This window comes from Lonchura striata, chromosome 5 (genome assembly GCF_046129695.1).
Source record: "Lonchura striata isolate bLonStr1 chromosome 5, bLonStr1.mat, whole genome shotgun sequence".
NCBI classification, from domain to species: Eukaryota; Metazoa; Chordata; class Aves; order Passeriformes; family Estrildidae; genus Lonchura; species Lonchura striata.
The window spans coordinates 9,497,002-9,518,540 of NC_134607.1; the positions used below are offsets into that span (position 1 = coordinate 9,497,002).

The 21,539-nt window shown below is 42.3% G+C and overlaps 3 protein-coding genes across 3 annotated transcripts in view; 1 reads left to right on the forward strand and 2 right to left on the reverse strand.

The window, feature by feature from the left end:
* The window catches only part of DERA (deoxyribose-phosphate aldolase), a 48,476-nt gene extending 38,426 nt beyond the window's left edge, over nt 1–10,050 (reverse strand). Inside the window, exons 1-2 of the mRNA XM_021535160.2 lie at nt 9,981–10,050; nt 1,902–1,999 (exon numbers count right to left, since the gene is read on the reverse strand). Of these exons, the coding sequence (XP_021390835.2) occupies nt 1,902–1,999; nt 9,981–10,011 (129 nt within the window). The 5' untranslated portion in view covers nt 10,012–10,050. The remainder of the gene's footprint in view (nt 1–1,901; nt 2,000–9,980) is intronic.
* Nucleotides 10,051–12,470: 2,420 nt separating this feature from the next.
* Nucleotides 12,471–19,837, reverse strand: STRAP (serine/threonine kinase receptor associated protein). Its single transcript, XM_021535172.2, has 10 exons — nt 19,675–19,837; nt 18,466–18,601; nt 17,656–17,737; nt 17,332–17,404; nt 16,599–16,695; nt 15,578–15,715; nt 15,068–15,204; nt 14,286–14,435; nt 13,740–13,808; nt 12,471–13,409 (listed from the first exon to the last, which is right to left on the reverse strand). Exons 1-10 carry the CDS (start codon nt 19,784–19,786, stop codon nt 13,342–13,344), a joined length of 1,062 nt encoding a protein of 353 aa, XP_021390847.1. The 5' UTR covers nt 19,787–19,837; the 3' UTR covers nt 12,471–13,341.
* EPS8 (EGFR pathway substrate 8, signaling adaptor) overlaps nt 19,647–21,539 on the forward strand; it is a 162,391-nt gene continuing 160,498 nt past the window's right edge. Inside the window, exon 1 of the mRNA XM_077783264.1 lies at nt 19,647–19,760. The gene's annotated coding sequence lies outside the window, so the exon portion shown is untranslated. The remainder of the gene's footprint in view (nt 19,761–21,539) is intronic.

Genomic DNA, 21,539 nt, shown 5'->3' on the forward strand with positions numbered 1-21,539 from the left:
TCTGTTGAAGGTCTTCCAGAAAATGTTCATTTATAGTGATGGCTTCACTCAAAGGTGACTTCTTACAGGGCACTTGTACAGGGAGAGAGTTTGCAATGGCAATGGACTGGCCTCTGTCAGTCTAAGCCTGACTGACTGTATCTGCTTCCTCCTTTCATCCCATAATTATTTGAAAGGGGTTCTCCCTAGAAATAATTTTATGTTACTTTCACTTGGATTTTTTTATCCTCTGTTTGAGGGAATTTTTGTCTCCTATGACATGAATCACAGTCAAGATAGATGTAGTCAGGGGGTTTCAAGAACTGGTATAAACTTCAGGGTTTTTAAAAGGCTTTTCCTATTGAGTATTTTGGGAAACAGGCTACAGAATTTGAATCTGTGATGCTGCTTCCATTCAAGCATGCACAGGTTGAAAATCACCTCTGTTAAAAAAACAGGACATGATTGCCCTGCTGTGACAATGTTCCAACAGAGGAGGGATGCTTCTGACACCCTTCAAAGTAAAACCTTGCTTGGGTTTCTGTGTTTCAGGGTTTCTTTCTTTGGTTTTCTTTCCTGTTTCTACACAGGAGAGGGGAGAAGTGTTAGGAATAAACATCTGTTCTCCAGCTGTGCTGTGGGAATGACACTAAATCCCTTTCTCCCCAGTAAATCTCTGTAATCAAAGCCTCTCTATTTGTTATTTACATGGTACCCTCAGTCAAAAGAAGACTTTGTTTTTACATTACTGCACGTGTGGTATCTGAGGATAGCCATGGTCCTGGAGTACCATCTGGAGCTTCTCACTGATGCTATTTCCCAACTCAGAGCCACTGGGCTGATAAACTCGGTATCAAGTAACTTTTTATGCCTAACAAACTCTAAAGAAATGCTGAGCTGGTGTCTAAATCTCCTCTGCTTATCTCCATTTTTTAAAAATTTAATCATAACACACAAAGCACAAACTTTCAGGAAGGAAAAGCTGCCAGGAAACCTTTTTCTCTCACCTTCCAGTAGCACCTTACACCTACATCAAATTATCCCCAAACTGTAATCCCAAAATCTGTGCTCATTGTGAACACAGCTTCAGCCATTCCAGAATGGTTGCACGATATCCATTATTTTGAACAACTTTGTTTAAGAATTAAGTACAATTAAATGATTCTTGCTTTGTTCTGTTACATTTCACTCTTAAGATTGATTCTTCATCATCTCCTTCCTCCTATTCCAGGTTTTCAGCTGCTGTTGCACATAACCAACTTGTTCAGTGTGCAGAGGGGAGGCATCCCAAGCATTGTTTGCAGAACAGTTGCTTGGTGAATGGAGAGCCAGTTTGTCTTTTTATACTAAGATGGACAATAACCAACCATTTACCTTATCTCAGCAGCTGAAAAGTCAGTTTTCCTAACATTTGTGGGCTACTTCCCCCCACCAAATACTACAGCCAGTCAGGATTTTTGAATTTTAGCTAAAAAAACTAGTTAAGCAATGAAATCACATACGTTGAGAACGTTTAAGCAAAGAAAAATCATCCAGGTAGGTCAAACTTGACAGGGACCATGATCATATCTTACGGCTTTAAAATTAAAAAATAAGAAGGCAGCATGCAGAGAAGTCTGTCTGGAAAACAGAATAAATGTGGAGGGGTAGTAATACACAATTTAATCCACTCATGAATAAAGATGACTTAAATCCATTTGCAGTTTTGCCAGTCATGAGTTATAAGGTTTTTAACTTGTTTGGATAAATGCGTCACCTTATTCCATCCCATCACCATCAAATACAAATTACTAAAATAAGACATGGACAAGCACATCTTTTAAGTTTACACATATCTTGAAAAAAATTCAGTATTACAGCCTGGAGAGGGAGAATGACTGCTTTAAAAATACAGGAACAGAATACATAAGAAGAACACTTACTTGCCAATTACCTTTCAGAGTTTTCCATTTTTTAATTTGTTCTGCATGCCTCACCACTGCAGGTCGATTCACATATACTTTTGAGATCCAGCCAAGTTCTGGGGAGAGAAACAAAAAAAAAAGCCTCATCTATTTCTGTGTCCTTTTAATATATGGTGTGGTACTTCAGAAGAAAGTTGTACAAAGTTTGGAACCTCTGAAGAGAGTGTTGTGCTTTCATGTCCTTGTAATGGCCTGTGTACTTACCACCAGTTCAAATAACCTCAGATTCTGTCAGGGGATGATCTGTGAACTGGGTATTTCACACAGCATGTTTTGTGTGCCATTAAAAGTGAATTAACTGAGTGCTGATGAGACAGAGACACTGTGTTGCCAGCCCTGGACTGAGAAGTTTATTATACATGTAGCATGGAAAAAAACCCAAAAAACCTCTAAAAAAAAGCCTTCTGCCATTGCTTGATGACTTATTTCTAGATTGCAGAATTCCCAAAGAGCAGCAGATGCACAACATGTACTAAAATAATGAAACTGTCTAGAGCCAGAAGAATCAAATATTGGCCACTGCTTAACAAAGGGTAACTGACTGAAAAACAAGAACTGAGGGTTCAGGCTCTTGAATCTTTAAATTTCTGCTTAGTATGGTAAATCCAGAGTGTAATTTTTAATATTATCAAACCCAGACTGCTCATGAGAGTACCCAGGAAAAAGAAACTGGAGTACCTTTAAAATCTCTCACATCCCAAAACATAAATAGTTCCTCTAAATATAAGCATTCCACAAAAACACTCTGAAAATAACATCAACAATCATTAACCACCAATCATCAGCAAATCACCACCATCAATCATCAAATATCATCACCAGTTAAGGTCAGAATATGGACATGGGCATAGACAGGTACTAGGAGATAATAATTCCAGGTGACTGAATTTATTAAGAGCATGTCACTCTATGAATCTCCTTTACTACAGTGTTATATTGCATTTCCCTTGAGAATATTGATTAAAAAACAGATTTAGAACTTTAAAAAAAAAGCTGGTAGACAAAATCACTATTTTTGTACAAAAATCTTATGCTTCATTTTTTTCTTCCTACTGAATAGCTTTAATAGAAAAAAAAAAAAAAAAAGGTAGAAAACTAATATACTAGCCAAAGTATGTGTAAGTTTTCCTAGACTTACAAAAACCAATTTAGGGTAAAGATGACTCAGAGGAAATGCAGGACAACATGAAACAGCTGAAAAAAATCTTGTCTTGAGCATAAGTAAGCTACCACTCACTGTCCCATTACCACATACAAGCTATTAGTGAGTGAAACCCACAAAATGTTAGCTAAAAGCAGAACAAACAAATCAGTGAAGGAATTTCAAAGGGATCCTAAGGAATTTATGGATTTTTTTTTTTAAGAGTTTAGCATCAGATTTACTGCATGGCAACAATGAAAAGGGAGAACTTGGAAAGTTGCAAGTGAGTCAAACAACAAATCTTTGTTATTTCTTTCCAATTTCAAAGCCACAGGTTTATCCATTCTGCACCCAAAGCAGCTCAGCTCAGCTGACTTGCTGAAAGCAGGTGAGAAAAAATTGCTACAAAAACCATGACTACAATTTTCCTCCTTTTTTGCCTAGCAGTAGGCACATAGGATATATTTGACAAAGTCCATGAGGAAGGAAACATACATAAATCAAAATATAGCAGAGGGAAACACAAACTGTGTTATGATTCTTCTGCTACCTGTGCTAAGTGCTGAGGTAGCATCATTTAATCATAATCCCATTTATTATAATAACTTTGAACCCTGCTGGGTGCACGGTGACCTTTCAGCCCCTTTGGAAAATGTGATAAAACTAAAGGAAGCAGTTTAGATGAGGAACTCAGCTTCTCCCTCTCTAATAAGGATCCTTTCAGTTGGTCTGCTCTGACCTATTCTTTCTACACTTTTGGAGACAACCAAGAAAACCAACTAGTAGCAAATGATTTATAAAAACAATTCTTTGGGAGAATATGAAGACAGTGTCCAGTCTGTTAGGGAAAATCCAAGTTCGATATGAAAATTTAAATGGAAAGACACAAATTTCACCCATGAGGAGGTTAATTCTTCATTAGTCATTATTTGTAGAGGATTCAGTCTGATACAGCTGTTGTACCTACTCCACCTGACTCTTGAGCATCCTGACTCAGGTCTAAGCAATCTTTTTAAGATGTCAGAGCCCTGCACACTAGATCATCTTAAAGGAAATAATCAACTATAAATCTATTTGGAGAAAGAACAATTCATAGTGGGAGAAAAGGTGTGGAAGGAGAGTGGAAGTGGAAATGAGCTACTACTTTTGCTTTGCCCAAATTCACCTGTGAAAGTCACCAAATATCAGCTGATCAGCAATAGCTGACTGGTTGTTCTTTGCAAATGTGACAAAATCCATTGGTTTAAGCCCTTTTCACTGCCTGACACATTTTACCATCTGTTCTCAATGACTCAAGGCTAGCCACAAATGTAGCTGACACATGGCAACTCAGTAATTTATAATACCTAATTTTTGTGCATGGAATGCAAGAGTCCCTGAATGACCACAGAATGTGGATCTCCAAGTATTTTTTTTTTTGTGCGGGAACTCAAACCACAGTGCACAGCACAGGCAGAAATTAAAAAAAGAAAAAAAAAAGGAATAATTTAACAAAAAAATCAGAACTCCATCCTTTCTGTACAACTTAATGTGAGACATCATGCAGCTTACTATAGGAAATAAAATGCTGCAATAAAAATGGCACGGCAAGGAAGGACAAAGGTTCTGGTAATGTGCAGCAGCAGATGGAAACTTCCATATAACACAGACCTTTTATTCAAGCCCATTCTTACATTAATTAAAGCAATGGGTAAGTGAAAACAAATATGTCTCAGCATAATTGTCTCTAAATAGACTTTCAAAGTTTGCCATGTAAGGTCTCATCAAATCTTTAGCTCTAAGTGCCTTTATTCAGAAAAATCACTCACAATTCCATCTTTTCTCCTTTTTTCATTAAATATCAGAATAAAACCATTTTTTTAAATAGAACTGACGGTCTTTGGATTCTCCCCCCCCTTCTCCCCCCACTCCCCCAAGCTTTATGATTTAGTATCTGGCTAAGGAAAACTATATTTAATTAGGCTCATTAACCTTGCAGTGTGAACATGTCTTTTTTTTTTTTTTTTAATAAGTCATCTGCTAGTCATCTGCACAGTCATGTGGCTTCAGGGATAAAAGTAATTAAAGCAGTTACACTACAGCTAATTAGCCAATATTCTGTAATCACTCTTCTAGTTTACTTTTTTCTCTGAAGACATTTGAAAAAATCATATTCAATTCCTTAACAGGAAACTCATCTCCTCTCTTTGAAGAACATGAATCCAAAAATACCGAGCATTTCCTCAGAAAACAATAAATAAAACCACTTCATTAGGATAATTACATAAATATCTAAGCTTCCTAACACATCCCTCATAAAACAGACTAAGCTTTACAGAAGCTTTAAAAAAAATGTGTTGATGGCATCCCTTCAGATGGCGAAACAGAAAGCTCAAGGATGCCTGAGGCGTTAGTTTCACAAGCATTTTAAGGCAGCACTGTTCCCAAAAGGAGCTGCCCCCCTCAACTGGTTATTTCATTTTGTGTGCCAGAGACAGCATGTGTGCTCCTGCTCTGCCCATGAGCACGCGATAAAACGGGGAAGGGAAGTGATGAAAGCTGTTCTTTCGGGAGAAGAGCCTGAAACTGTGTCCTGAACCTTGCGTGGAGAAACGAGGAGCTCAGCTGGACACAGGCCGACCCCAGCTGGCCACACAGAGCTGAGCAAAGGCCCTGAAAGGAGAGAAAAGGCATTGGGATCAGGTTTTGTTACAGCTGTCTTACCATGTAAGCTGTTTAGAGATTTGGGGGCTATTCATATTTGTCAAGACAGAAGCTGATGTTATTTTTCCATAGTGACATGCAATATGGACTGAGATCCTCAATTTCATGTGGGTCTTCCTTTCCATGACAGAAGTTCAGCCTCCAAGTTATCAGCATCCCGACAATAAAAGCAGGATATCAAAGCATGAGCCCTGAACTAGAAATCAGCTCTGCTGTCTTGTGCCATCAGTGAAATCACACAGTGCTGTCCATGGATCACACAAAATGCATCATGGTGTCCTCCTCCAAAGCACTTTGGAAATCACTGACAAGCCTTTCCTCAGGAAGTGAGATGCAGAATATCAACCTGGTTTCCTACAGGTCCAAGCCCCCTGTTGTTCCCTCTCTTCTTCCCTAACTTGAGACATCTCCTCACCCCAAAAACCCAGCTGTCCTCATGTGGTCCTTACAACCATGAGTAAAACAGGACTCTGCTACTGGCATAAAGGCCAAAATAAAACAGTTGCAATGAAAATTCATGTCATTGCTGATCTGTACCTGCCTTTCCCTCAACAAAAGAACTGATTTGGTAATTCCACCCAGCACCTAACTTATTTCCGAGACATCTGCTTGTCCTTTAAATTTGATTAAAATTACCCACTAGATTCAAAAGGTATTAGAACAGTGAAAAACCAGAGCCACAGTACAGGCTAAAACCAGCTATTAATATATTAGAACAGAATTGTGCTGTTTTGAAAAGGGATGTAACACTTCATTATCTAAATGCCACTTACCAACAGGCTAGCTCTAACATGTAGATGGCTCAGAAATACCAACTATAATTAAAAATATATAAATTGAAACATAATGAATGTATTTTTGGCCCTTCAACTAGAGGGTCTGAGCAACACAGATAATGGGGTTTTTTAAGAATCCAAGAACATTGCAAAAGAACTCCAGTTACTCATTACTCAGAATACATACATATATATGTGTGTGTGTATATATATTCAGACATACATAGACACATAGAGGTAATAAAACACATAATCATAGAATAATTTGGAAGACTTTTGAAGATCATTTGTCCAACCCCCCTGTGCAGTGCAGCATCAGCTCTGAGGTCAGACAGGTTGCTGAGAGGCTATTCAGGTGGGTTTTGAGAATTCTCAAGGATGGAGATTGCACAACATCTCTGAGCCCAACCAGTCCTGTCCCAGCACCTGATTGTTCTGCCCCAAGTTTTCCCACATATCCAGTATGAACTTCTCTGCCTCATTTCCCTGAGCTAAACCAGCACAACTCTTTCAGCCTTTCCTTACAGGACAAGCACTCCAGCCCCATTGTGCTGTCCCTCTGCTGAAGATGTGACAGTTTTAGCAATCTCTCTTTCCTATTGAAAAGAGAAATTTGAGCCAATCTTCCATGTACATTCCAAGTGCTGGGTAGAGGGGATGGTCCTTAGGTGTCTGCATCCCCACAGTTAAACCAAAGCAGCTTGCACTTCCAAAACAGATACTCACTGATATGTTCTAATATTTCATTGTGAAGTGACATTAAAAGTTGCACCTGATACTCTTCTGAAGCATGACAAAACATTAAATATCTGGGCTGCAATAACCCAGGGACCTGGAGAGCAGAGCAGGAGAGGCAGATTCATTCTCATCCCTGCAGGCATTGTGGGGAACCCGAGCACACAAGCTCTGCAAACAGTCCTTGTCCGATGAAAATCTTGTAAAACTCTTTGTCCAGCTTCTTTACATGACTCTTGGACAGCAGATGTATCAGTATATGAGACTGGGGAGCCTCTGACTGTGCACATCAGGGTCTTTTCACCTGTGTAACATGCACTTGTTCTTTACTCCAAGGAAACTCCTTCTTCTACTAAGGCACAGTGATGGGTATGAAGGAAGGAGATAAGGAGGGAAGAATCAAGGAATTTTACAAAAATGTATTTATTTTTTTTAATCACACAAGGAAAGCACTACATGCTATGATTTGTGAAGAGTTTGGCTTGTCAGTGATAAACAAATAGATACTCTCTAATGGCAACATCAGAGACCTCACGCTTCGATAATGACATTATGTAGCAAGCACAGAAACAGCAGACATAGAAAAGGACATAAACAATATATTTTTAAATAAAATAAATTTTACCATTAGATGTCCCTGTTAGAAAACTCTAATTCTACACAAAGCTGTGTGGGAAACAGGGCAAATCACCTGAATTGGTGTTAAAGCTGCTGGCACAGGCTTGCAAAATCTTGAAAAGCTGAAGTGCCTAAGTCACAGAAGCAGTGAGTATTGTTAGTAACCATGAAAGATAAAGGTAAAGGTTTACGCTGTTCTTTCTGAGTACTGCTACCAGCTAAGGGACAGCACTAAGATATGTTAAGTACTGTTTTAAATATGCTGCTGTAGTTCAGATACGTATTTAGTGGAGAGCAAATGGCAGGGAGGTGCAGTTCTCTCTTTAAAGCAGACAGCATGAGGCAGATGCTAGAAGCTGCCACTTAAACATGGTGACAGCCACACCATTGCCTTTCCTACACCTGTCCTGAACATCTAACCCAGCTCGTTTTGACCACAACTAGTTTAAACAAAGATTACTGGGAAGTGATAGCAACAAGTATCAGAACTAAGCTGACTTCACCTTCAAGTTTCTCGATTTCCCATATATCAACTAATTTTAAGTTTGAATTTACTAAGAAAAAGCATGACACACACCTAGTTTAAAGTAACTGGAGTGCATTTGTAGACTTTTGTGTTAGCTGTTTTTCCTAACAGAAAGTGATGTTTTGTCACCACATTATTGTTTGTTTCAGGTCTTCAGATAGCTGCAGTTTAAACTGACCTGAAACTCACAAGCAGCCCATGAACAAGGACATCAGACAGCAATTAGCTCACTTTTGAAAGCTGAGACATTTCCACAATTTCAGTGAAATTCCTGAAACACAGCTCTCACTGTCCATCCACAAGCTAATAATTTAAAAGTGCCTGTGCTGGTTCTCATGACAGGCACATGACACCACAATCTCCTGAACTCTGCTCATGTCAGCTTTGAGACCTATCTGTTCCACGCCAGCTGGCCTTTACTTCCCCTCTTCCATGAGGCCATCCCTGTGTCTCCTCCACTTACTTCATTGTCCACCTACTCATAATGTCCAAATTATCACACCTTGGAGGCAGACTCTAGGAAACCTCACCACTTCAATTCATTCCACCTCTGCAGCTGGGTTTTGCTGAGGAAGCTGTAACACTTTCCCCTTCCCCAGCAATGAGGAGAAAGGCAATTCCAGCCAGGAAATCTCAGGCACAGCCACCTTTCAGGCCCAGAGACCAGCTGCAAACACCTGGAAAATCCTTACCACTCCTCAGAGAGCAAGGCAACAAGGAGAACAGTCAGATGAGGTGGAGTCTCAAGTTTGCAAATCAGAGCCCAAACTAAGTGTTTTTAATCTCTTGGTGAGAAAGAGGGAAGGAAGGATTATCCTATGAGAACCAGAATGGCATGCAGGAGAAAACCAGGTCCACCTTTGTGACAGGACCAGGGGCTGCGGGGCTTTCCTATAACCTCTGACCCTGCACATCCAGCTTTGGGACAGGACCGGGGCTGCAGGGCTGTCCTACAACCTCTGACCCTGCAGGTCCAGCTTTGGGACAGGACCAGGGGCTGCGGGGCTGTCCTACAACCTCTGACCCTGCACATCCAGCTTTGTGACAGGACCGGGGCTGCAGGGCTGTCCTACAACCTCTGACCCTGCACATCCAGCTTTGTGACAGGACCGGGGCTGCAGGGCTGTCCTACAACCTCTGACCCTGCAGGTCCAGCTTTGGGACAGGACCAGGGGCTGCGGGGCTGTCCTACAACCTCTGACCCTGCAGGTCCAGCTTTGGGACAGGACCGGGGCTGCAGGGCTGTCCTACAACCTCTGATCCTCCTCCGAGCCCCTCAGGCCAAAGCCACGTGTGACACGGAACTCGTGTTTAGCCCGCAGCCCAAAGCCTGCTCCCGGTTACGCGTCACGGGAGTGTGCCAGAGCACCCACAGGAACCCCAGCGCCGTTCCTGTTTCGGCTTTCGGAGGAACGCGGTCCCGCAGCCGCCCGGAGTGGGCTCGGACGGGCGCGGGGAGCCGGAGGTCAGCCCCGCCCGCCCGTCCCGGGACCCGCAGCGCCCCCCGGGGACCCCCGGCCCCGCCGGCCGCCGCTTACCCAGCTCGGTGCCCGGGTTCCGCCCCGCCATGCCCGCGCTCCCCGCCCCGCGGCGCGGCCGGGCGCAGCTCCGGGCTCGCCCCACACGGGCAGGAAGCGGCGGCGCCGCCCCGGAGCTCCGGTGCCACGTGGGCACCGCGCCGGGCAAGGCGGGCGGCCGGCGCTGCTGCGGGGATGCTCCTTCCCTCCGTTCCTTCGGAAACGCCGAGCCTGCTGTTGGCGTGGGGATTAATCATGGCACTGTCCGGCGTCTTCGTGTTGACTCCTCAAGGAGGAGCTGGTGCCGCACGTCCGCACGGGGTTAATAAACAGCCAACCTGTAAAACTTCTAGTGGTACCTGCAGATTTGGGTAACAAAGCCACTGAAAACTTCATAGCCTTTACATTTCTTTCCAGATCTGGGAAAATAACCCACAAAGTCTCACAGAAAATATGATGCACATTGTTAATACTGACGTTTAGATGAAACAGTTTCCAACTTACAGAAACCTCAAACTCACAACGGCATCGGGTAAAGCAGGAAAGGGTCATAGCTCTGAAACCTGAGGACACTTTTTTTTCTTTCTTTTCCCATGCCAAAACTGCCTGTGTGTTTTGAGAAGCAATGGTTTGAGAGACAGCAGTCACTCTAGAAGTATATATACTATTTGTGCTGTGTACTTTAGGACCCGTCAAAGCAGTCCAAAAAATTAAAAGCTTTCAGGTACTTGTGGTGGTGAATCCTCCTCCTCCTCCCCCTTTTCCAGGCTACACTGTCATCTAAGAAATACTTGTGATGCCTTGGCCTTGACAAATAGCACTGGGTTCAGATACTCTTGAGAAACACTGCTTTAAGGAACTTGTGCTGTCTAACAAGCTCGTTTCCCCTATGAACAGCCTTGGAAATTATTTTTCTTGCCTGAATGGCATAACATCCCTGCTCCCACACTTTCATATGAAGTGCAGACCCTAGCTGTGTCTGGGATGAAACACTGTTTCCTTAGATGTCAAAGTAAATTAGGCTGGTAAATAAAGTTAAGCCCTAAATTAGATTAAATCCTGTGGTCTTAATTGTTCTGTTAAATTGTTAGGTTTAAGGTAGAAGTTAACATTACTGTTGAGTACTGTTAAGGCCTAAAAGCTTATTTCTTTTTATCCTCACCCTCACTAACCTTTTGCCACAGGCACCTAACACACACACATCCCTCTAGACAGTACTTGGTTAATTTCTGGTTTTATTGCCTGGATTTTGTTTGGCTTTGTTATTGCTTGTTTTTCTTTGGCGTGAGTGAGTCTTACCAACCAACTTTGTTGTCCCGTTGCTTAATATTAAATATGGTTTTGCCGATACCCTTACTGGTGATTTTTCAAACATTTGCTCACAACAGTACTTTAGTTTTGTCAGGTTTTTTTCATTTCTTCCAGTATTTTAGTAGCCATTACTAAGTATTAGATTTATGTTGCAGATGATAGATAAATATGATTGTTCATAAATAATACAGCTAGGATGCGAACAGTTCTCCCAGCTGGCCGGATGACACCCCTGCCTTTGGATGGGTCCTGGGGTGAAATGGACTGTTCCATCCCACCCCCCAAAAGATGTATGGTTCACCCCACACCTCTGTACCCTCCCCTAAAACATCAAGTGCCTGTAACCCCATTGGCTATGACTCATCCCAACCCACCTCAAAGCCCCCCTGATAAGAAGGCTTCAAGGGGCCATGAGGTCTCTTGGAACTTCATCTCCTCTTGGAACCTCTTCCCCCCTCCTGAACCCTTCTCCTTTTGTCTCTGCCCTCTCCCCCCCCAGGCCCGGCCACGTGCTGCGCCTAAGAGCAGGAGGCACGGACCTTCCTGCGCCCCCAATAAACCTCTTTCCTCAAGAGCAAACTTGAGAGATCTCTGCCTCCACTCATCCACACCGTGCTCCAGCGTGTTATTTCCCACAGATTTCTATGACTATTATCTGTTTCATTTTTATGCATCCCAGAGCAAGCTGTAGATGCAGAATGAGGGACATCGTTTTCTGGTGAACTTGGGAACAACTAGGTTAACAGTTGAACTTGTGGATAAAAGTTTTTTCCCCCAGTTAAATGATTCTGAGATTCTATTCCAGACCTCTCTATGAAATGCTATAGAGCTTGCAAATGGAATAAAACCCACAGCACACAAGTTTCACCATGGGGCAAGGTGTTTGAAGTTCCTAATTTTAAACACATCCAATTTCTAAAATAAAATTTTTATGCTCAAGTACTAGATATGGAGTCCTCAAAAGCCTTAGTGGAATTAGCAAGACTTATCCATTTAGCTGTAAATCAGAGTTGCTTGTTTTTAGAATAAAATTCAAATAGGTAATTGCAAATAGGTATAGTCTGCAAAAACAGGACAGTAAGGCCAAGAAGGAATATGAAAAAAAGATGTGTGAATAAATATACCTCTTTCTTCTTACCACACAGAATATATTATGTAAAACTTTCAGCATAACATTAAAGGAAATGACAAGTGGAAGAATGGCAATTATTTTCTTTAATGGAGAAAATATGATTTGTAACCTTGAAAGAGTAACTTTTTTACCCAGTCTGGAGGACTAAACCCAAGCTTCACACAGATTTGCAGCCAGTCGCTCCTATTTTCATGTATAACCAAATACTTCAGGCAGCACACTTAATTTAAGGATTTTCACTGTTTTTCTTTTTAGAGACTCATGTTTACATTCAAACTTTAAAGAATAAAAAGATACAAAGCTTACAGATCAAAGAACTTGCCACCCTCTGTACCAAGACTAAAACATTCTTTTGCTTTCTCTCTGTATAGTACAAACCCAAGATGCCAAGGATTACGTGATTAATGTTGCTTTTCCACTTCATGAACCCAACACTCAAAAGTAATGTATGAATTTGGAGAGGCTTTTTATTTAGACAACTGAAAACAGTTAAACATTCAGAAGTAGCATACAAGGAAACAAAACCCAAACCAAATACTTTTAAGTACATAATCCCTTCTTTTCAACCAGAGCCAATTTTTCCAACTTTCAAGGGAAAAAAAAAGGTAAAAGCCATTGTATCTCTTCTTCGTAATAATGAAAACACACTACAATGAGTCTAATTGAGATTGGAGAGACTGGATCTTGGCTTGCACACTTCTTTGAAAAGACAGTAGGCAGTTATGCCAAAAAGCCAGCAGAACTCTACTACTTGCCTTTTGGGTTTTTATTTGGATGCTCAGTTCTCTTACAGACAACACCTAGCCAGTTCCACCGCATTCTCATCAATTACTGCCCATCTTTGCCCCACGCAGGGAGCGCGCTCTGGAAGGCTGCTGTCTGTCACTGCTCACTTGATTTAGTCTCACATGTCCACGTGTCACGTAACAGCTGCAGTAATCAGGCTTTCACTTCAGGAGTTGAGCTGTACACTGTATCTGAGTTTTCAGAGGCAATCTCTTCTGCAACTAAATAAAAAAGGTGTTATTTAATTTCATTTTAGATATATAAACCAAAGAAATGTTGCAGGGATTGCTTAAAGGGACCAGTTCAGTTTGTTTTCTCATTCAACCTGATCCAGCTGTTCTACCCCATCTGTTCTGCCTGCAGAGCTCCAGTCACCAGTCTGACACTTACCACATAATCAATGTCAGGCAAATGTATGCAAAGATCTTTTGAAAAGAGTGAAAAATACCAGAAAGCACTTGAGGGAAAGTACTTCTATACTAAGGAAGATGCTATCATCTTGACTATCTTTTAACACTGAGGCAGTTGAAGCTGACAGTTCAGCTCATTACCTATTTCTTCCTCCTCTGCAGTTCCTGGAAGGGTAGTCCTTGCTTTTGCTGCTTCTGCATTCTCCTCTTCTGTAGAGAAAGAAGAAAACCAGTCAATACCTTCAGTTCTACTCACCCACCTTAACTTAAAAAAAAAAGTAATTTCCATGTTGAGGAGAAACACTTGAGTGAGTAATTCTATTAACGAATGTCCACATGTAGTTATTGCCTCCCTCTCCCCAAGCTAAAAGAACCAGAGTACAATATAAAATAAAACTACCACCCACACTTCTTTCTAGAGAGTCCCTCTTTCAGAATTATAAAAGTGGTATCACATATTTCTCACTTTTTAGAGAAAAATACATCAGGCTCTTAGCTTAAATACCCACAAAGTGCCTATATTCAAAAAGCATACATGTGTGATGTTAACTCTTTACACAATAGCTACAGAAGTACATCCTTCAATCTAACAGATATGAGTAGATCAGAAACCCTCAAAAGACAGGAGTTACTGTATGAAACTCGGTGTTTACCACTAATGATAGACAGGACCAAGCACACACTTACCAGGAACTACACACTTCCAAAGGCCATAGGTTTTCCCTACTGTTGTCTGCCACAGCCTTAGTGTACCATCCTCAGAGCCACTTGCATATAACTCTCCATCAGGGCTAAATCTCACGCAGTGAATGGGACCAAAGTGCCCTTTGTAAGATTCTGAAGGGAACATGTTAAGACCATAAATTTCAAATTTCAGCCAACTACTGAAATTTAAGTACAAACCAATCAGTTTCTGACACAAAACAGAGTTTCCATGAATGGGTGTATCAGCAATAGCTACTTTAGGCAAGATATTAACATTTCATTACCTGCAAAGAAAAAGGTGCTCAGTTCTAGACAAAACTGCAAAGCAATCCAGCAGCACAGAGAACACATGCTCTGTTCCTTCAACCACTCCTTGCACAAACAATTTTAAACGAGGACTGGATCAGTAAGAATATATGCTTTTTTTTAAACTAGGCCAACACATCATATTTTTCATAAAATCTCCTAACTGACATACCTAATGAACAGTATGACAATTTAGCATACAGCTATTATAGCAATACAGAATGAGAATTTTTTTTAAATGGATGCAGAATTGTTGAATGGATGTTTTAATTAGTTCTAGAATATTAGGTATACTGAGATAGCAAAAAACATTTACGTGATTATATACCTTTTCATCATCCTCTTGTACAGCATGCTATGCTAAGATCTCATTTGAATACAACAGTTTCATTTACTGGTCATTTTTTTTTTTAATATCTATTTCAGAATTCCTTTATGATTATAAGACACAAACATACCTAATTCTTCTCCTGTATTATAGTCATATTTATAGAGTTTAAAATCTTCACCACCTGCAACCAAACATTCTTTCGCAGGGTGAAGAGATGCAGAATTGATTGTAGCAGGTGCTTCAAATGATTTAATCTGCTCTAGACTGAGGGAGAAAAGTTTGTTAATGAAGCTAATACAACAAAAAAAAAAAAAAAACTGAGAGCAAAGAAACTGTGATTCTACTAATCTCAACTGCTTTTCCCAGAAATAAAATACAACCCCACAGAGTTTTTGAAACAAGTTTTGATACTTGCAAATCATGCTTGTCAAGTTAGAAATGAGTTTAGAATAAGCAAAACAAAAGATCACACATACAGAACTACTTTCTGGAATATGTTTAAGCAGATAACTTCCTTTCTTGAAACATCACTGAGATGCCAGTCTTGACAACTTGGTGACTCTGGCCTTGTACAGCCAGTTTTTACCCACAAGAATCCCATTACTCCACCTGTGAAAACTGGAAGTTGTGGACTCACGTTTCTGCACTATGAAAAGCAATAGTCTTCCCATAGGTTATCACCAGTATCTGTCCTTCTGGAACATACTCCATGCTGCTCACTGACATTGCCACATTTAGTGACTTCACCTCAGTCATGGTACTCCGGTCCCAGAGGCTTAAAATAAAACAAAAAGGGAAAAAAAAGACTCTCAGACTTCTGCAAATCAAACAATTTCCACCTCATATCCATGGCAAGACCTGCATCAAAACAGGCACCCATCAAGGAATGTGGTTTGATTCCACAGGTACTTCAGCTCTTCAGTGGCTTTACCTGCATCCTCACCTGGGCCACTTTTTAAAATACTTATACCTTTGCAGCTTAATGCCACAACATTAAATGGTATAAACACACCATTTAACTACTCAGTGATTCTCCTGGAGATTAAAAATATTGATTTAAGTCTTCTAAGCAATGCTTGAAGATTCTACTCTCTTTTTACTTCAAAAGACAAAGAGATACTAATCCAAATTTACAGAGGTTCACTGAGGATAATATAGTTTTATATCTAGCAGTGCAAGAAGCATCTAAACAGAAATTAAGCTGTGCTGCTGTGACAAATAAAAATCTTTATTCATTAGCTGACTGCTGCATTTCTATTCCTACAATTTGGAGGAAAACAAACAGGAATAGGCTCTTGCCTATCTTTAACACCAGGAAACTGAAGAAGACAAAGCATCAATATCTCAGGACAGTGTGTATGCAAGAGACCTCATCTATAAATTCATCTTCTTCAGGATTACAAAAGGCATACATTTATTCTATGCAGTTATCAAAGACTACCTCTTCTTATCAGGGAGAACACATCTAGGAGGAGCACACATTTATGGGGAAATTAGAACTAAATGATCTCTAACAGCAGAACAGAGCTGTATCAGGCATGCAGCTACAATAATCTAGGATCAGGTAACGTGTGTTACTCATCCTTCACCAAAATAACATGACTTCATCCCCACACAGAGCATGACAATACAGAAAACTCAAAGTTACTTTTTCTTACCGGACAGTTTTATCATCAGCTGAAAGAATCTGTTTGTCATCACTGCTCCATAAGGCCTTTTTAATGCCAGAAGTATGTCCACTGACAACATCAGGTTCTTAAAAGAAAGCCAAATATTTTAATACATGTAATAAGATTAAATAACGCCATGCAGCAGTTGGGGGCTTCCTTAAGCTACACTGATTTCCATCTACTAGACACTGTAGAATTACTTCAAGCACTTATGATTTTACTTGCAGATCTTATTCCAGGAACAGGATAAATGCAAACTGAGTACCTGATTGCCTGCCTAGCTTTCAAAAACTTCACTAGGTGAACATCAATTTTCTCTGGCTTCCTAACAACCATCAATAGGTTAGCATCAACACAAATTTAAACACACTTAAATATGTGGAGTCATTTTTTCTCTCCGATGACTAAATTTTAATTAATTAGATCAATTTAAATGTGTCTGCACTGAACTAAAACACGCTCTGCTTGATGTCTCATTCCTGGAAGTGTGCAAGACCAGGCTGGATGGGGCTTTAATCAACCAGCATCCAGAGAAGAGAGTTTGGAACCAGGTGATCTCCAACCCAAGCAATTCTGGGACCCTTATATACCAAAACCTTATAGACATTACATTTGTAAACCAATCCTCAACATTGTTCTTAGCAGAAAGTAGCTCCTTAATTTCAGAACTTTTATTTAACTCAATAAAGCCCTCAAGAGTCAGTTTTAAAAGCAGACTCACCTGCTTCTGGCTTGCTCAAGTCATAGATACGCAAGAGCTTATCTTGTCCACCTGTTAACAGGTAATTGCTATCCTGAAACAGAAGTTATAGAGAGTCAACTCTACTTTGAATCAAAATACAGCCTTTGTCTGTGATTTAAAATCACAGCTTTTTCTCTCAGACAGCCTCTAAGACACTTGCTACATTAACCCTACAATCCTAAAAATGAGCAGCAGTATTTTAGATTATTTCGCTGTTAAGATTTACAACAAAAAAGTAATTAATAACAAAACATGCTCAAGAGCTTATTTCCCTGGTGAATAAGGTATAAAGGTTCCTCATACCTGTGTAAAATCCACACTTTTGACAATGTGTTTGTGAGCAAGTGTGATTAGTTCATCGCCTGACACAGCATCCCACACTTTGCTAAACAGCAAGAGGAAATATTCATATTTTAGAAACATCAGGACAAAATCAACCTGGACAGTCACATGAATTTGTAAGCAATCTTTCCTGACACCATCACAATATTTTATCCTAAAATATTACATTCTTTTAAGTTGCAACCTAGTTAGTCAATAAGAGTATTTTAAATATTTTTACTAGAGCTTTTTTTGGTACTATCCCACCACTTTCCGTTATGCTCTTCTTCAGAACCCTGCAAACTTATTAACATTTTAGTTTGAAGACAAAGGTGGCTCTTCTCTGCAAGTTCATTAATAGAATTTACCCTGTACTAACAAGATTCAACTTGCAAAATATTCCTTAATACTGCAAAATACAGCACAAACAACAAAAAACATTGAAGGACTAATTCACTAGAAGTTTAATGTAATAAAAAGAGGCTAACTGCTAGATGAAAAATAAAAATCCCCCTCTCAACTCTGCTATAACTACAGTGCCACAGATTAGAGATTCACAGAAAAGTTAAGTAAAAGTAAACCAGTATGATAATTCAGCACATCAAGAAGCAATCACAGTTGTTCATCATGACACAATTAACTGTAGCTACTTTCAAGAATGTACAAATTTAGGTTTTAATTGACTAACCAAAGAGAAACAAATGAACCAGTAATTTAGTACAGCTAAGTTGCCACCAAAGAGCTACAGAATAAAAACCAAAATACAGCCCGTGAAGACAGTCCATCACTTACGCTGTGAAATCTGCTGCTGCTGTAGCTGCTTTCGTGGCATCCGTGTTCAGGGTGGCACCCCACACAGCACCTTTATGACCCAGAAATGTGCCAATCCAGTCTCCCGTGTCCCCCTGACGCAGCATAGGCTTGCCATCTTCATAGAAACAAAACCAGTATTCAGGTAACGTGGCAAAAGAAGGAAGCAGTTTTTCAAAACTAAAAATACTCCCTTGCATCAGCATGTGGAAATGCCCCATACTTTACAAAGCCACTCTTTGCAGAGGGGTTCAGCTGTAGAGTTTAGATGTGCAGTCGTACTTGCTGCATGCATCTAAACTGTGCCACTATTCAAATGCTACTGCATGTGGAATTAAGAGCTTCCTGGTAAAACTCTAACTTTTTCTTAAGATAGAAGGAAAGTAGAAATGTTTAATTCAAGTTTTATTTTTACTAAAGTTTTCTTCAGGCAGGGCAGATTTGGTTTGGTCTTTTATTTTTACACTGGAACAATATTATCAAGTCATCAGTATGTAGAAACAAGTGTCATGGTTGCAATGAGATATGATTAAAACATACATTGATACATGAATGAAGTACTAATAGAAAGCCTTTCCTATCATCAGTTTTTTTCTACAAGGCTATCAAAGAGTTGTTCACACAAGACGTAAAGCCGACCTGGAAGCACTTCAAGGCAGAAAAGGAATGCCCTTTAAAACTTATGCATGTCAAAGATTAAAATATACATGCACGAAAATGAAATGCTATTCCCACAGTGAGCAAAGAGCTCTCATCATGCCGTGTCCAGCAGCTGCCCTGGTCAAACCGGAGCTCGCTTCAAATCCGCAGCCCGTGTGCACAGCGGGTAGAAGGAGAAGTTTTACAACCGAACTGTTCTGGAGCACTCCCACCCCGCAACAGCCGGGATCCCAGCCGGGATGCCAGCCGGGATCCCAGCCGGGATGCCAGCCGGGATGCCAGCCGGGCGCATGCGGGCTCCCACACCCCGGCTAGCCCGGCAATGAAGCGCCAGCACAGAACACCGGCTATCCGCTCCCTTCGTCATTCCACAGCTCGCTGAGGCGCTGCCACCACCCTGAGCGGCCAGGACACCCCTCCCGCCCCACCGCCACCCGTGGGGACGGCGATGCGCGACCTCCGAGCGGCGGGGCTCCCCCACGCCCACCTCCGGGGCGGGGGATCCCGGACAAAGCGGCCCGTCCCGCTCACCCTTGCAGGCGCTGATGAGGAAATATCCGTAGGGGGTGACGCCGCTGAAGGCCAGGTCCACCACGGGCCGCGTGTGGCCGGAGCAGGTGAGCGGGGTCTGCCTCATGGCCATGGCGGCGGCGGGGGCCTGGGCAGGGCACGAGTGCGGCGGCCCGGCGGGAGCGGCGGCGGCGGCGGGGGAAGTGACGGGCAGGAAGCGCTTCCCGCCGGACGCGCGTCACGCCCGGGGGCGCGGCCGCCGCGGCACCGCCCCGACGGGGGGACGGGTCTGCGCTGCCCCGCTCGTCCCCTCCGTGAGGGAGCGGTGGGGTCCTTTCTGTCCCGGCAGTCCCTCATCCCCTCCGTGAGGGAGCGGCTGGGTTATCAGCGTCCCGGCCATCCCTCATTCCCTCTGTGAGGGAGCGGCTAGGTTATCAGCGTCCCGGCCACCCCTCATCCCCTCTGTGAGGGAAGAGCGGGCTCGTCCTCGTCCCGGCCATCCCTCATCCCGCTCCATGAGGGAATTAGCGAGCTCCTCGTTGTCCCCTTCAGCCACCACCCCGGTTCCTGAGGAAGCAGCGGGCTCGTCCCCGTCCCGTTTATCCCTCATCCCGCTCCCTGAGGGAGCAGCGGCGACATCCCATTCCCATTCAGCCACCATCCCTCTCCATGAGGGAACAGCGAGCTCTTCGCTGTCCCGTTCATCCCTCATCCTGCTCCCTGAGGGAACAGCGGGGTCCTCGCCGTCCTTTGCATCCCTCATCCCGCTCCATGAGGGAGTTAGCTAGCTCCTCTCTATCCCGTTCAGCCACCATCCCGCTCCTTGAGGGAGCAGCGAGCTCTTCGTCTCGTTAATCCCCTCATCCCGCTCCTTCAGAGAGCAGCGGCCACATTCCCGTCCCGTTCATCCACCATCCCGCTTCCCGAGGGAATAGCGACCTCATCACCTCCCGTTCGTCCTGTCAGGAAGATTAATCCACATACGCCACAGGTTTATGTCCAAAGAGGAGACAGAGGAGTCCTGTAACTTTATTCGAATAAAGGGAGAGGTCATGGGCGTTTCCCATGAGGTCTCTCAAACTGTTAGAGGACGCAGCCTCCTTTTTATCCTAATTTCCAGGCTGTATTTCCCTCTCTCTTCCCCCATTTTCTGAGGTACTTGAGAAGTACAGACTTCCCAAATCTCTTAATACAAACCCCTTTCTAATATGTAGGCCCCCCTTTTCTTTTTACCTTGTGTTCTTTTTCTCTAAATCCAGAGGTTTAGCTCAGGCTTGAGTGAGTAACTGTCGATTAGTGAAATTTATGTTTCCCCCCCCGCATTGCTTCTTTCACCTCTCAGTATCTGGCCTTGTCTACCATCAGGCCCACAGTTTGTTGGTAAAGACATCTTGTTCCTTCCACAGATTTCGCAGAATGACCAGGTTGGAAGAGATCTTAAAGATATCAAATCCAACCCAGCCCCAATACCTCAACTAAACCATGGCACCAAGTGCCACATCCAATCTGTTTTTAAACACATCCAGTGACGGTGACTCCACCACCTCCCTGGGCAGGCCATTCCAGAACTTTATCTCTCTTTATGTGAAAAACTTTTTCCAAATATCCAACCTGTATTTCCCTTGGTGCAGCTTGAGACTGTGTCCTCTGGTTCTGTCAGTGCTGCTTGGAGAAAGAGACCAACCCCACTTGACTACAACCACCTTTCAGGGAGTTGTAGAGAGCAATAATGTCACCCCTGAGTCTCCTTGTCTCCAGGCTGAACACCCCCAGCTCCCTCAATTATTCCTCACAGGGTTTGTGTTCCCAGCCCCTCTCCAGCCTTGTTGCCTCCTCTCAACGTCCTTCCCAAAGTAAGGGGCCAGAACTGGACTCAGCACTTGAGG

Coding starts and splice junctions, on each gene's coding strand:
- STRAP (XM_021535172.2), bottom strand. CDS start 19,786: ATGGCCATGAGGCAGACCCCGCTCACCTGCTCCGGCCACACGCGGCCC. Junction 15,716..16,598: donor GCTGATGATAAAACTGTCCG/GTAAGAAAAAGT, acceptor TTTTATTTTAAG/CCTCTGGGACCGGAGTACCA. Junction 15,205..15,577: donor GCTTTTCATAGTGCAGAAAC/GTGAGTCCACAA, acceptor TTTCTCCCTCAG/TCTAGAGCAGATTAAATCAT.